This window comes from Panthera leo, chromosome C2 (genome assembly GCF_018350215.1).
Source record: "Panthera leo isolate Ple1 chromosome C2, P.leo_Ple1_pat1.1, whole genome shotgun sequence".
Taxonomy (NCBI): Eukaryota; Metazoa; Chordata; class Mammalia; order Carnivora; family Felidae; genus Panthera; species Panthera leo.
In genome coordinates, this window is record NC_056687.1 from 64,730,659 (window position 1) to 64,745,598 (window position 14,940).

At 37.5% G+C, this 14,940-nt stretch overlaps 1 protein-coding gene across 9 annotated transcripts in view; it reads right to left on the minus strand.

Annotated features, from left to right (window-relative positions):
* Positions 1 to 14,940, minus strand: part of IGSF11 (immunoglobulin superfamily member 11) — a 194,492-nt gene that overhangs the window by 17,174 nt on the left and 162,378 nt on the right. For 8 of the 9 annotated variants that reach the window (XM_042955435.1, XM_042955438.1, XM_042955437.1 and 5 more), the window contains 3 exons: positions 7,347 to 7,510; positions 5,702 to 5,909; positions 2,876 to 3,031 (listed from right to left, as the gene is read on the minus strand). In XM_042955435.1, the coding sequence (XP_042811369.1) occupies positions 2,876 to 3,031; positions 5,702 to 5,909; positions 7,347 to 7,510 (528 nt within the window). The remainder of the gene's footprint in view (positions 1 to 2,875; positions 3,032 to 5,701; positions 5,910 to 7,346; positions 7,511 to 14,940) is intronic. The other variant, XM_042955440.1, reaches the window with a different exon arrangement.

Genomic DNA, 14,940 nt, shown 5'->3' on the forward strand with positions numbered 1-14,940 from the left:
CCCTCCTCACTCTCTGTCTCTCTCTTTCAAAAATAAATGTTAAAAAAGTTTTTTTTTTAAAAAAATCACAATCATATAGACTTTATTCCAGAAATGCAAGGATATTTAACATTAGGAAATATATTAATGTAACTGACTCACTGACATTTGGGGCCAGATAGTTCTTTACTGCAGGGGCTGTTCCTGTGCATTATAGGATGTTTACCAGCATCCCTAGCCTCTACCCACGAGCTGCCAGTAGCACCATCCTATCAGCTCTGACAACCAAAAAAATGTCAACTGAAAATGTCCCAGTTGAGAACCACCAATGCAGGGGCTGGTGAACTGGGACCAGACCCAGACACTTAATGGAACATGGGTCATTTGTACAGACCTCAGAAGCACAGACCAAACTAAGTACTTCATATTTCCTAAATACATTTCATTTCATTCAACAGATTATATATTTATTTTAATGTTCAAACTGTCCAAGATGTGACCAGAAGGAGCTCCTTCAAACTAGCCCCTACACACAAGGACAATTCTAATCCCCAAATATTATGACCCTGTCACTAACTGACTTCTGGAGTACCCTCCCTTGGTGTCAAATATTCTTTTCACAGAGAATACATCTTGAGTTTATATTAAGCAACTGCAAACATATTAATAAAGTGTTTTTAAAATCTAAGTTATTTGGTGGCTGGGTAGCTCAGTCGATTAAGCATCCAACTTCGCCACAGATCACGATCTCACAGTTCATAAGTTCGAGTCCCACATCAGACTGTCAGTGCAGAGCCCACTTCGGATCCTCTGTCTCCTTTTCTCTCTGCCCCTCCCCTGCTCATACTCTCTCTCAAAAATAAATAAGTGTAAAAAGTATCTTTAAAAAAATCTAAGTTATTTGAGGATTATATGCTATTTTGAGATCTATCTTATTAATATCAGTACCAAGAGGCAAATTTAAAAAAATTTTTTTAATGTTTATTTATTTTTGAGAGAGATAGAGACAGAATGTGAGTGGGTTGGGGCAGAGAGACAGGGAGGCACAGAATCCGAAGCAGGCTCCAGGCTCTGAGCTGTCCGCACAGAGCCTGACACGGGGCTTGAACTCATGGACTGTGAGATCATGACCTGAGCCGAAGTCGGATGCTCAACCGACTGAGCCACCCAGGTGCCCCCCAAGAGGCAAATTTAAATAAAAAATCTGACTCACTTAGTGAGCATTAGTGTGATAAATGAAGTTATTCAAACTAATTCTGATAATGAATCCTGAGTTTGGATTACAAAAGATAAACATTTTCATCAATAACATTCAAGATCACTTTCATATAGTACTAAAAAATATTTAAATTATACAGAAGACACCAAAAAAATTTACTAATACACACTTATTCAAAGACAAAGAGGTATGGAAGGTTCTTTCTATAGGTATTTCTCAACTTACATACAAGTAACCACTTTTAGCATTTATCTGTAATTCCAAACTCAACCCAGTATTTCACCAAAATGTTTTAAATATAAATCATAGAACTCTCATGCTGATACAAAGAATCTTGGAAATGACATTGTTTAGTCCCCATATTTAAAAAAAAAAAAAAAAAAAGGCAACACCAGCCCAGAGAGGTAAACTGTCACTGAAATAGTTACTAGGAAATCTGGAATTTAAATATGGTTTTCAGGATTTCAACACAAGAGCTAGATTAAACATGCCACTTACATGTAAATGGAGAGATTAACACTTTAGTCCACCAGAAAAGCTATTCAGCCCACAGTGTGGCTGAAACATTTAGCAATTCAGCAATCCACAGGGAACAACGGTATTGCAGTAATCATTATCAGAGTAACCCAAAAGTTATTACATGCTGTCACTGAGAAGTTTTTTTACATACTACATTTTGGCTAGGTAAGTTAAAAGATGATAGGAAGGTCTGTGAATAGTTCTGTCAGGATTCTCCCAGGCTCTGACAGAGCTGGTAGCCCTGGTGCTTTACCATGCCTAACTTTACCATACAAGTTAGGACTTTCCATCTCCATGACAGCCATATACTACCAATGGGGGCATATTTCAGGCACAATTCAGGTTGTCTGGAGCCTCTTCATTAACTGCCAACTCTTTTAACGTAAGATTTGTATACTTGCCCTGAGAACGCTACAAGAGTATACAGGCTACAAGCCCTGAGTATACAAGAAAAATACTGTTACAGATGATGCAACATTCAAGGCTGCTAACTTTTATTTTCTTGAAATAGAAGATTTTAGATAAAACTCTGTAATTTTCCCTCATTTTATAAGTTCTCCTTAAATTTTCAAGAGTGTTTCCTTTGTTATCAAATTTAAATAGCTGGATTCACGTGTAGAGAATCATCGATGAGACTCATGCTTCCTCCATCTTTACCCGTCTGGTATAATCAACTCCTGGTTCTCCCATGATCTGAGGCCTTTTCCTGTTCTCTTTCCCATCTTCTTCCTCTACTTAGACTTGAGGCTGAAAACAGGATGATTGACCCTCTCATGATCGTGCTGATGTTTCTCATACTAAAATAGTCAGTTGTGCCTCAAGAAGGAAGTGGATTCTCAGTTACAAACTTCAAGGATCATCTTACAGTTAACACTATAAAGAAGCTACCAAGTAGCTATTTTAAATCCTCATTGTAATGGAACAGAATTTCCATAGATAGTAACCACTGGATGAGATACATAACGGCAGCATATGAGAAAGGATATGTTTTCTTCTCTTTAAAGTTGAAAACGCAAAATGATCCAGATAGCTTTTTCAGCAGTTACAGACACAGCGTGTTATTTTTCAAACTCTATTAAAGTTAATTATTTCATTGAGTCTTAGAATTGGAATTTTGCATGGTAACTAATGAAATGGGTAAAGCAACACCGTACATACCCTGAGTGGCTGTTGGAGGTAGTTTGAGGGTATTGTCTAACTTCTCCCAAAGGTAAGTTGGCCGAGGGATGCCTTCCTCTGAGCTACAGAGCAGGATGACATCGCTGCCGATATCCTGGGATCCTTGGATTTGGCAGTGTGGGGCAGAAGGGGGAACTACAATAGGAAGAGTAAGGAATAGAGTACGTATTTACTATCAGCCACCTGATGATGGAGGAGACATCAACATTCAGTGCACTGGAACCTCAGATAACAATGTTTATAGAACACATAACCAGAAGACTACCTCGTGAGTGACGCCAGTGACTAGTCAGGGCCCACAACTTCAACTGGCAGGGGGCAAACATGCAAAAGGGGCTGCATCCTTTCATTATACTTTGAAGGAATCTTATGCTCTTCGTTTTGCATTCCTTCCTCTGAAGAAGAATGCTGAAGGTCCTTCCTGCCCACGCACTGCCTTTAGAAACATGACTGAGCATACCCATGTTCACAGCAGCATTATTCATTATAGCTGAAGGACAGAAACAGCCAAGTATCCATGGATGGATGAATGGATAAACGAAATGTGGTACATACATACTAGGAAATGTTATTCGGCCTTGAAAGGGAAGGGAATTCTGACACGTGCTATAGCATGGATGAGCCTTGAGAACATTATGCTAAGTGAAATAAGCCAGTCATAAAAAGACAAACAATAAATAATTCTACTTATATGAGGCACCTCGAGTAGTCAAATTCATACAAACAGAAAATAGGAAAGTGGTTACCAATGGCCGGGAGGAGAAGGAAATGTTGTTTAATGAGCACAGAGTTTTAGTTTCGTAAGATAAAAAGGGTTCTGGAGAGTGGCTGCGCAGCAGTGTGAATGTACTTATCCCTACAGATCTGTACACTTACACACTGGCTCAGATGGTAAGTTTTATGTCATGTGTATTTTACCACAATTAAATTTTTTCATTACTGCAAGAAGCCACTTTTAGAAAAAATATTTCAAGGAAGAGCAACCACTGACCCTGCCAGCAACTCTCTGGGTAAGACGACCCTGACAAGATTCTTTGTTACTTTACAAACAAAAACCTGACAGACCTACTTTATGCTAAATTCTGCTTTATGGTGGGGGAAGTTAGAGTCAAGGTCAAGTGTGTCTACTACTTGATCATAATGCAGTGGACATTTTATAATCATTAAGACAAATAAGCACATAAAAGACACAAAATTTAAAAATTATGAAAGAAGAACACTAACGGAAGAAGGCGGTGCTTTGTAGTAAGAATGCAAGCAAATAAAAATATCAGCTAACCCCATGGCTTGGAGTCTCATGTTGGGGGATGGAGGAAGTAAAGTCTGAATCCAATGATGGTATACTTGTAATGCTAACGACTTTTCGAGAAATATGTTCAACCTTTCAAAAAGGAATGAACAAATGCATAAAAGGTAAGTGCAATAGACAGAGAAACCAGGAAAGGAAGGGGTGGGGGAGAGAGAACCATAAAAGGGTATTAGGTAGGAAAAGTAAAAAATCTCAGAGAATCCTACTTGCTGTGATGGGGTAAACCAGTCCCCTCAATTACTGCCTTCGACACTGCCACCATGATGCTATAAAGGAAGCCCAAGATAATTCTTTAAAGGTAGCATCAACTATAAAAAACATTAAAGGATTTTTTTCTTCTTTTAAAAATTGAAAAAATTAACTTAGATAATGTGGGAAGACAGTCACCTAATTTGCAGGTATAAACATCAGAAAAACACTGAAACTCCATTAGTGCTCTATATTCGGTACTTGAGTGTTTTTAAATCTCTGTATTTAGTAAAAACCTCTGCATAATTAAAAATTACACAATTCTGAATATACTACAGTGTTTCTAAGATAGAAATCTCCAATCTGGTCCTTAGTCTTCTTACTTTGTTTGAAGACTAGGAAAACAAGGCACCATGGCTATCGCATAGTCTCACCCAAAGAAGGAAAATGGTATCCTCAAGTACCTCAACAATGGAAGGGAAAAGAAAGGGCAAGAATTTGCCAAGGAATAAGGGAGGAGATTCTGAGCCAAACAGGTGAAGGACAATCAAGAGTATCAGCCTTCTCTAACTACCTCCTAGGTCTCCCCCAGTGAACTGAACTTAACTGCATTTAGGAGGCAGTGTTTTATTTTAGAGGCAGCAGAAGTGAGAAACAAAATGTGTTTAGAATGGACTTAATTTAGTATGACGTATTCTAAGTATACTGTATAATAGAAAAAGTGCCTGTGTGAGACAAGACATTGTCTATGCCACCTGTAAAAAGGCCCTAAAACTATACAGTCTCTTAATACAGTATTGAGACCAAATTGATCATATGATTTATCATTCAAAAAGGATGTTTTACTGAAATTATGCCAGGACATGAGGGGTAAGCCGAGAACTGCAGTGAGTCTCCTCAGTCTATGTAGACATGAAGCAGTCATTTTTTCTCACGTGTGCTGAAACTTCTGCTTTGTACAGAAAATAAATGATTCTTGACTTAACTTGCTCTCAATGATAAGTCCTATCCTGTAAACACTGAAGAAAAGTGAGAGGCCACTTGTGATTGTGTTTTTTACCACCTTTCTCCACTTTCAGGACAAATCATTTAAGAAGCTTTAAGGAGCCACCAGAAGTGGCAAAAGGGATGGGAAGACTATGCGTAAAAAGCACAGAGACGCAGAGTCCAGGCAGGGCAGATAGGAGAGGAATCAAGAAAAGGATGCTAGCAGACTGAAAGTGTAGAAGGATGGTCAAAAGTAAGTATGCTCGAGTACAGTCACAGCATAAGGAAAGCCAAGATGCCTGCAACATCCTGCCACTCACCTAAAACTGTGAGACCGGTGACCCCAATGTTTCTGCCCCCTCTATCTGGAAGGTTGTTGACCAAACACTGGTAGGTGCCTGTATCTGACAGCTGAGTGTTATTAATGAAGATAGAGACGTTGGTGGCCGGCATAGTGCCTGTAAATCCTACCCTACCATGGAACCGGGGGGCACCATCGAACATCTGTCCACCCTGGTACAGAATGACCTGGAAAAGAAAGTAAAATAAATAAACTGGCCACTACATTCCCTTCTAGACACATAACACATAGCAGTAACTATCTGGTAGATCGTAGACTGCATCAAACATTGAAAAACTTTCTTACCTTAAACTTGTCCCCAACCCTTTACTACAGCATCAGTGCACAGGCATATTTGGGGATTCTAAATTCTCAGATACCAAATTAAAATAACACTGTTTCCTAACTCACCAGACTCACTGGTGTTAGTTAACACTAACTCATCAGAATATAGAAAATGTCTTTAGTGCAATCTTCCTATCAGCCCATAAATATTTTTATTCAAATAATTCCAAAATAAAAAGTTTAAAAAATTAGCACTGCCATTCTCATGCTTACCAGGTCACAAGAGGACAGATCATGGCTACAACCTGAACATAACTAGTCATGAGAGAGAAGAAGCGTTGCAGATCCCTGATTGCTATTCTTATGTCCGTTTCTATTATCAAAATTAACTATTCAGGGGAGAGGACTCAGAACGCTCCTGCCAAAAGCCTTGTGGGCTGAGAATGAGAAACTTGCTTCTATTTCAGTTCTATCTGTAAATATTTGGGCAACTACACTCAAGTCTTTCTTTGCCTCCTAAAATGATAAGGTTGAACAAAATGATCTCAGAGGCTTAGTCTAATTAATTAGAAAAATTCCATGGTCTAAAGAAATGAAAGAAGCTTCTAAATATACATATTTGAATTCATATCAGAAAATTTAGCTTATCAAGTATTTTTAGGTAGTAATAAGCTCACTGAAGCAGAAAAGCTTCGTAACAGTAATAAATTATCTTTGGGAATAAATGCGTAACCGTGGTTACAATTCATTAATTTTCTGAGCATTATTTTCTACAACAGTTAATATCAATTATGGGTCTTTTACCTGTAATTGGCAGTTTACTAGGTAGTAGCTTCTATTTTTGTGTACCTTAATTTATTTGAGACTCTTTGAGGCTGGCTAGTATGCCTGGCTGTGTTTATTTTAAAAACACTTGTGAAATTAGACAAATAAACCAAGTACTACTATCTAATGTTACTTCCTTAATATTATCACTGTCTCTAAAACATACTCTCATCCATCTGTGTTACTGACAGTCCCTTCCTGTCAAAGCATATGTTACTTTTTCTATCTTGCTTTTTCCTATCAGCAACACCTTTTGGTAAAATTCCAGGTTCCTACGTAAAATTTTCAGAAGGATTCCCCTGACATATGTTAAAACAAGAAAGTCTCTTAAAAAGAGGATAATCTCTTCTGATGGTTGACTAATAACACAGGAGTAGGATTTAAAACAGCATAGGCACACGGAACGTGCCATCTTATCCTACCTAGAAATCAAATATATACTCAGGATGCTTTCCTACCCACCTCTTCTGAAAAAATTAATATTTGAGAGGCAGCATGAAGTGGAAAAGAACTACCTGCTCAGGTTGATTAGCATTGGAGAGAGGAATGACCATCCAAATGACATTGAGGTTAATGAGGGCAGCGCTGGTAGTAAAAGTACAGGGCAGGACTGCCGTCTGGCCCCGGGCCACTTGGATACTCCCAGGGCTCTCAGAGACTTCCAGGGAAGCTGCAACACCTGCAAAGCAGAGAACAGGGAGGTTATGTCCTCACCCTTTCCTGACAGACCAAACCTCTTCAGAAAACGCTTGTGTGTTTTACATTATCAGTACTGTAAACAGACTGACATAATAATCTTACTAAACAACTTCTAACCAGTCATTGACTTGAAATAATAAAAACAGTTACCTTTATCTCTTAGAAACCACAAATGAAAAACATTAGCAGATACTTACTTTATTTTGTAAGACAATATCAGATATTTGGCCAGATTCAAATACATGGGAGAAGTTAACTGATAGGGTTTGAACAAAACTTGCAATGGACGGGGAGCCTGGGTGGCTCAGTCGGTTAAGCGGCCAACTTTGGCTCAGGTCATGATCTCAAGGTGAGTTCAAGCCCCATGTTGGGCTCTGTGCTGACAGCTCAGAGCCTGGAGCCTGCTTCCGATTCTGTGTCTCCCTCTCTCCCTGCCCTTCCCATGCTCATGCTTTATCTCTGTCTCTCAATAATAAACAAACATTTAAAAAAAAAAAACTTGAAATGGTGAGGATGGATGAGAAATAAAATGATTTTTTTTAAAGGCATCAATAATAGCACACTTAAAATTAAATGCTTACATATAAATCTAACAAAATATGTGCAAGATCTAAACACTAATAACTGGGGGCACCTGGGTGGCTCAGTCAGTTGAGCGGCCGACCTCCACTCAGGTCATGATCTCATGGTCCATGAGTTCGAGCCCCGCATAGGGTCTGTGCTGACAGTTCAGAGCCTGGAGCCTGTTTCAGATTCTGTGTCTCCCTCTCTCTGACCCTCCCCCGTTCATGCTCTGTCTCTCCCTGTCTCAAAAATAAATAAACGTTAAAAAAAATTTTTTTAAATAAACACTAATGACTGTAAGACGCTAATGAAGGAAATCAAATAAGCACAAAAATGGATAGATATGCAATGTTCATGGATTAGAAGATTCCATTCTCCCTAAACTGACCTATAGATTCAGAGCAATCCCAATTCAAATCCCTGTAGGCTTTTTGTAGCTACTGAAAAACTAATTCTAGCAGACATGGAAAGGCAAAAAACGAGAATAGCCAAAATAATATTGAAAAATAAGAACAAATGTGCAGAATTCACACTATCTGATTTCAAAACTTGCTATACAGTTATAGTAATCAAGACACTGTGGTACTAGCATAAGGACAGAACACCAGATAAATGGCACAGGATTTAGAGTTCTGAAATAAACATTTATACATATATTTTTTAATATGAAATTTATTGTCAAATTGGTTTCCATACAACACTCAGTGTTCATCCCAACAGGTGCCTTCCTCAATGCCCATCACCGATCTCCCTTCCCTCCCACCCCCTATCAACCCTCAGTTTATTCTCAGTTTTTAAGAATCTCTTATGGTTTGGCTCCCTCCCTAACTTTCTTTTTCTTCCCCTCCCCCATGGTCTTCTGTTTATATTTATAGTAAAATGCTTTCAACAAAGGTATAAGACAATTAAATGGGGGGAAATAGTCTTTTCAATAAACAGTGTTGGAACAATTAGACATTAATATGCAAAAAATTAACTCAGACCCTTACCTCACAGGATACACAAAAATCAACTCAAAGTGTATCACAGACCTAAACATAACAGCTAAAACTATAAAACTTCTAGAAATAAACATAGAAGAAAATCTTTGTGACTGTGGGTTAGTCAAAGAGGTCTTAGATATTCACGAGTACCATAAATCATAAAAGAAAACAATTAAAAAGTTGGATTTTGTTAAAATTTTAAAAACTATTGTACTTCAAAACATTTAATTAGGAAAATAAAAAGCCAAGGTACAGACTGGGAAAAAAATATCTGTAATTCACATATCTGATAAAGGACTCCAATATATAATATATATGATGGAACTATTACAACTCAATAATGAAAAGACAAACAACCTAATATTAAAATGCATAAAATACTTTAATAAACATTTATTTCAAAAAGTAATAAGCACATGGAAAGATGCTCAACATTATTACTCATTAGGAAACTGCATATTAAAACCACTGGAATGGCTATCATCAAGACAAAACCAAGAGCTTACAAGAATGTAGAGAAACTACAATCCTCATTCATTGCTGGTGGGAATGTAACATAGAACAGTCACTTGGGAAAATAGTTTCAGTTTCTTAAAATGTTTACCATAAACTTACCATACAACCCAGCAATTCCACCCCAGTAATCTACCCAAGTGAAAATATATGTCACACAAAGACCATGTATGTTCATGGTAGCATTACTAATATCACATCGCCAAATATCTTATCAACTGATTGGTGGACAAAATGTGGTATATCCATACAATGAAATACTACTCATGAGTAAAAAAAAAAACCATAAGTTACTGACACACCATGGATGAGCTTCTCAAACACATTTTGCTAAGTGGAAGAAGCCATATGCAAAACACTAATATACTGTATGATTCTATTTACATGAAATGTCCAGAAAAGGCAAATCTATAAGGACAAGAAGCCAATCAGTTGTTGTATGGGGCTAGAGAGGAGGGATGAGGGATTGATGCAAATAGGTTATATGCAACTTTCTAGAGTGATGGAAAACTTCCAAAACTGGATTGTTATGACGGTTGTACAACTCTATAAATTTCCAAAAAATAAATGAATTTTATATTTCAAATGTGTGAATTTTGTGGAATACATATTCTATCTCAATAACTGTTAAAATTAAAAGAAGAAAATAGTGATCTATCAGAATCAAATCCTGGGAAGTGAAAATCAACTTTTATCTCTTCTAAAAAGAATGCCTGTGCCCCTGGGACTATAGAACAGTACAGGGCTAACAGGAGATTAAAACAGGCCAGGGAGATCCAAGAGAGAAGCTATTCTAATCACAAAAAATACATTAAGACCATGGCAGTATCTCAAACTGTTTTACTTTGAAGTGATATTATCTCAATTCTCCAAAAAAAGTAACACAATAACATATCGCTATGATTACAAATCATTTTTAAAAAAATAAATCTACATAACACCTTCCTTCTATAGAACTTCATGTTCTTCACATAGATTCTGATGATGTTCTCAGGAGTTAAATTTGCAGGATAAAATGTTTCAAAAAATAAGCCATCTGTGATAGGATACAAAGCAGTTGGTAACATCAGGAAAAGCCTCTAAGTAAAATATTAGGGAAAGTCTCTCCGTTTTAAAAAGGAAAACTGAAAGAAACTCAAGTGTTAAGTGTCAAGGCCAACAAGGAAGGTTGATCATGGAACAGCAATGAACAGGGGAATAAGCTACCTTCTAAGGTAGAAGCGAGTTAGGGCAATATAGTTGTTACATGGTTTTAGAGTAAGTGTAGAAGCCAAACTAGCAACAAAACCTTCATCCTTTCCTTCCCCAGGTAATCCTCCAAGAAATGAAGGGAATGTGTCCCCTTTAAACAATACAGGATAATGTGTACCTTCCACTCTCAATTCATGAATTCCAAGGTGAACTCACACAATCTTTCATACACATTTTAAAAAGAAAAAAAAATGGCCAACATAAACTAAGAATGAAAGAGAAAGGTGTTGACGGAGGAAACTACCAAAATAGGTTAGGAGTTGAGTAAAGGAAGAGTAAATCCATAGGACAGGATGGGAGCTGAGGGGACGGGAGCAGGTCCGCTAGCAGAGACAAGCCGCTGGGTTGGTAGAAGTTATGGAAGACTGACTTCATCTACTTCCCATTTCACAGAAGATTAACTCTGAAATCTCAAGTACAGACACGGCTATAGAAGAAATAAGAGATAAGAGATAAGAAAAGTATGAGTTTGAAGGTGCAGAGATCTAGTTTGAAATCTGGCAATTTCATCTGCTTAGCTGTGTGGCCCCATGTAAATCACTTCGTCTCTGATTCAGTTGCTTCCTCTGAAAAATAGGGCTAAATGTTACCATCACATCCTCATCAAAAGGGTATGACAATAAGGGCAGTAACAGAGGCTGACAGCTGATGATGACAACCATGACTGCTACTACTGCTATTAACATATACTACATACAACACAGACCATATGCCAAGCCCACATTTAGCACTACTTACAAACACATGTGCATGTGCACACACATGCACACTCATTTAATCCACACCCCAATCCTTTACTTAGTAACCTCCTACTCATCCTTCCTATTAGCTCATGTGTTACTTTTCACAAAAGAGCCTTTCCTGACCCCCCAGTCGAGGTCAGGCTGTCACAGAGCAATGTTCCTTTCATTCTGAACACTATCCAAACTTGTGATCACACTTTCATTAGTATTCATACTTATTACTTAAAATATCTTCACCAGTATACTGGAGGTCCACTGAGAACTCCATTACTTTAAGCACATAATTAAGAACTCAATAAATACATGTTACTGAATGGATCTAATTTAATTCCTTCAGTTTCCACGCAAGAGACCACAGTAGGGTCCAAAGAGACAGACTTGCCAAAGGTCTTAAGACTAGGACCTGTGTCTTCTGACTTCCCACAGTATGATGTCTGCTATACCAAACTCTCCCACAGATCACATCTCAGAAAACAAATGATAATGTTATCGCTTGTATTAAGATGAGACTGAAGAGATACTTTCTTACCAATAAAACTGATAACTGAGTGACAGAAACTCAATTTATTTGTAATTATATCTCTTCTACTCTCAGTGTCTTACAGATAGGAACATTTAACATAAAAAGGCTGTTATGCTCTCTAGCTACCAGAATTCTCTATGGAACAGAAAGTCATCCAAGACCATAAAACATCATATATTAAGACACCAGATACCAGAGCAAGTTTTAAGATAAACTATCCTGAAGGACTTACACAAAGAAAATGGCTGAGAACAGGCTACCTAACTTTTACAACTACACAAAGAATAAACGGGTCAGAAGTGAACATCTGTAAAGAGACTCTGAGAGACTTCCTTGTTAGAGGTTGGTGCACTTCAGTCCCATCCCATGCCCACTCAACAACAGGGCCTACATTCCTGGAATGTGTCAGGGCCAAGGACATCTGAGAGTTTCCAATGGATCAGAGGTGAACACACAAAGAGCTGGTGCAGGGTGATCTTGGATTCCGTCCTAGCGGGCTGAGGAGACTTCACCACAACGAAGCTGGGGGTAGACCTCTGACTTCCTAAAGGGGGGATCACCAGCATTCTAGAAACTACACATAGATTTCTGTATATAAATTGACTTTTCTTGTTTTGCTTTATTTCTAAACTCAGAGTGATCAGAAAAAAACTGTGTAACCTGCTTATGTTTTCATGTAGGAAAAGAAGAACTGGATCTTGAATAAATATAAAGAGATCGGGATGATAAAGTTGCCTTGGAACGGTCTCAGAATTCCTACTTAACATACGGACTAAACTGAGTACAACCGAAAATTTCTTAGAAAGAGTAAAAATAAGAAGGAGGGAAATGGGTATTTTTTCACATTTTAAATGATTAATTTTTTTCTATCTTATTAAAAAAACAACTAAAAACCCCATTTCCTTTTAGAGTGTATTTCCATGTTTGAAATTCTAGGCAGGAATTTAAACTTTAATGCTAACTATTAGATTAAAAATTCATTTAAAATACCTTACAATTTGCAATATTTACATGAGAAATGTATAATTTAAGAGCTGTTTTGGCAGCATTTTGCAGGCTTGAATCTTTTCTTAGTACTTTCACCCAAGAAAAATTAAGTCAACTCATGAATTCTGAATGACTCTAAGCAATTAAATAAGAAAGACATAAAGCACATGGCCCCGTTTCCTCTGAGGAGTTGAAATCATAAATAACAGTTGTCTATACTCTTTCTTTAGGCCCCTCTCAAGATGTAAAACCGAGAGAAATGCACATTTCTCTCAGACCAAGAATCACACATTAGAGGAAAAGAAACTGGCAGCAAAAAATCCTTAGAAGTCTTAAGAGGGATCATCCACACCACACAGCAGCCAAGGGATAGACAAAGGATATTTCACAGTGATCTGCAGACTCCAAGAACATGAAACGTCACCTGCAACACCCATCAGAGCCAGAACACCTGAAGTTCAGGAGGAGGACTGGCCAGAACAATCCTACTGAGATTTCAAAACAGAGTATTCACTGATATCTGGGGAGCATGTACGCATATTTCAGGATCAGCCCAAAGGCCAGAACACTTTTCCCTGGGAATAAAGCATCAAAAGGATCAACAAAGCATCAACAAAGGTCAACAAAGCATCAAAAGGATCAGATGGTATTTGGGAGGACTGTGTTGTCCAGTCACCCAAAATATTAATATCAGCAGTCACAAAGTGCTAATTGTGACTTATATGATTCCCCTACAATTCATAAGTGCTGTTTCTTACATTTAAAAAACATAATATAAAATTCATTTAACCTATGCAAATACAGTTCTGTCGTTCCATGAGACTGAAGTAAATTTCAAAAAAAAAATAAAAATTCCATATTCTGTTTTCTGAAGGAAACATTGGAATAGCATAAGTCCCTAATATTGTAGTGGTTTTTAAAACAAATCACTTTCTCCTCATACTGTACCCAAATTTTCATTAAATAATCTACCATTATAATTATTATTATATGATTTTTAAACTGTCATCTGAACTAAAAAAAAAATAATGTTTATATTAGTTGACATTAAATTATATTTTGGCCATCAACACAGTACTAAAATAAATGAAGAATAAATATCTGGTTAGTTTGATCAATGTAGATGGCTTCATTATGCACTGGTCATCTATAATAATAAATCTGTAGGATCACTGGCAAATCTCTACTTCATTTGATGCCATATCAAACAATATACTTTACTGTTGGTACACAAAGGCAAGCTACTGTAAACTCACATATCCTTATCTTCTGGCTAAAGCACTAAATACTCCTACAGAGTCCATGACTCATAGTATTACCGTATTATATTTCTATGGTTTTACGGTTCCCTTCAGGTACTATTACAGTGCCTTGTCATTACCGTCTCCTTTTCAACCACAAACATTCCTTGGGGGCCATACTAAGGGCAAATAGCATGCCAGGAGATCTGGGTATTGAAATGATTTCCTCAGAGCAGACCCAGAGATGAGACAGAGGGAGCCCAAAACCCTGTACTGAACCAATGCTCATGGTCTACACTACCACTCTTCAAATAATCAAAAAGTATATATACATCTGCATATTTGGCCCTTTCATGCCATGCCGTATCTATTAGGTGAGTGACATTTCCTCAACAAGGGCTCCTAACACTTGATCAGAATCCTCTACAGCAAGTCTCCCACTATTATTGCCCTCTCCTGACTTTATATATGGCTTTGGGAATAGGTATCCTATTCCACTAGCAATTCTCTTTACAGGGATGACCACAGCCCAGCAAGGTGACAGACCATTTACATACATATTTGGTTTGGCCTATATTATATGACTCCAAGTTTTTAAATACTTT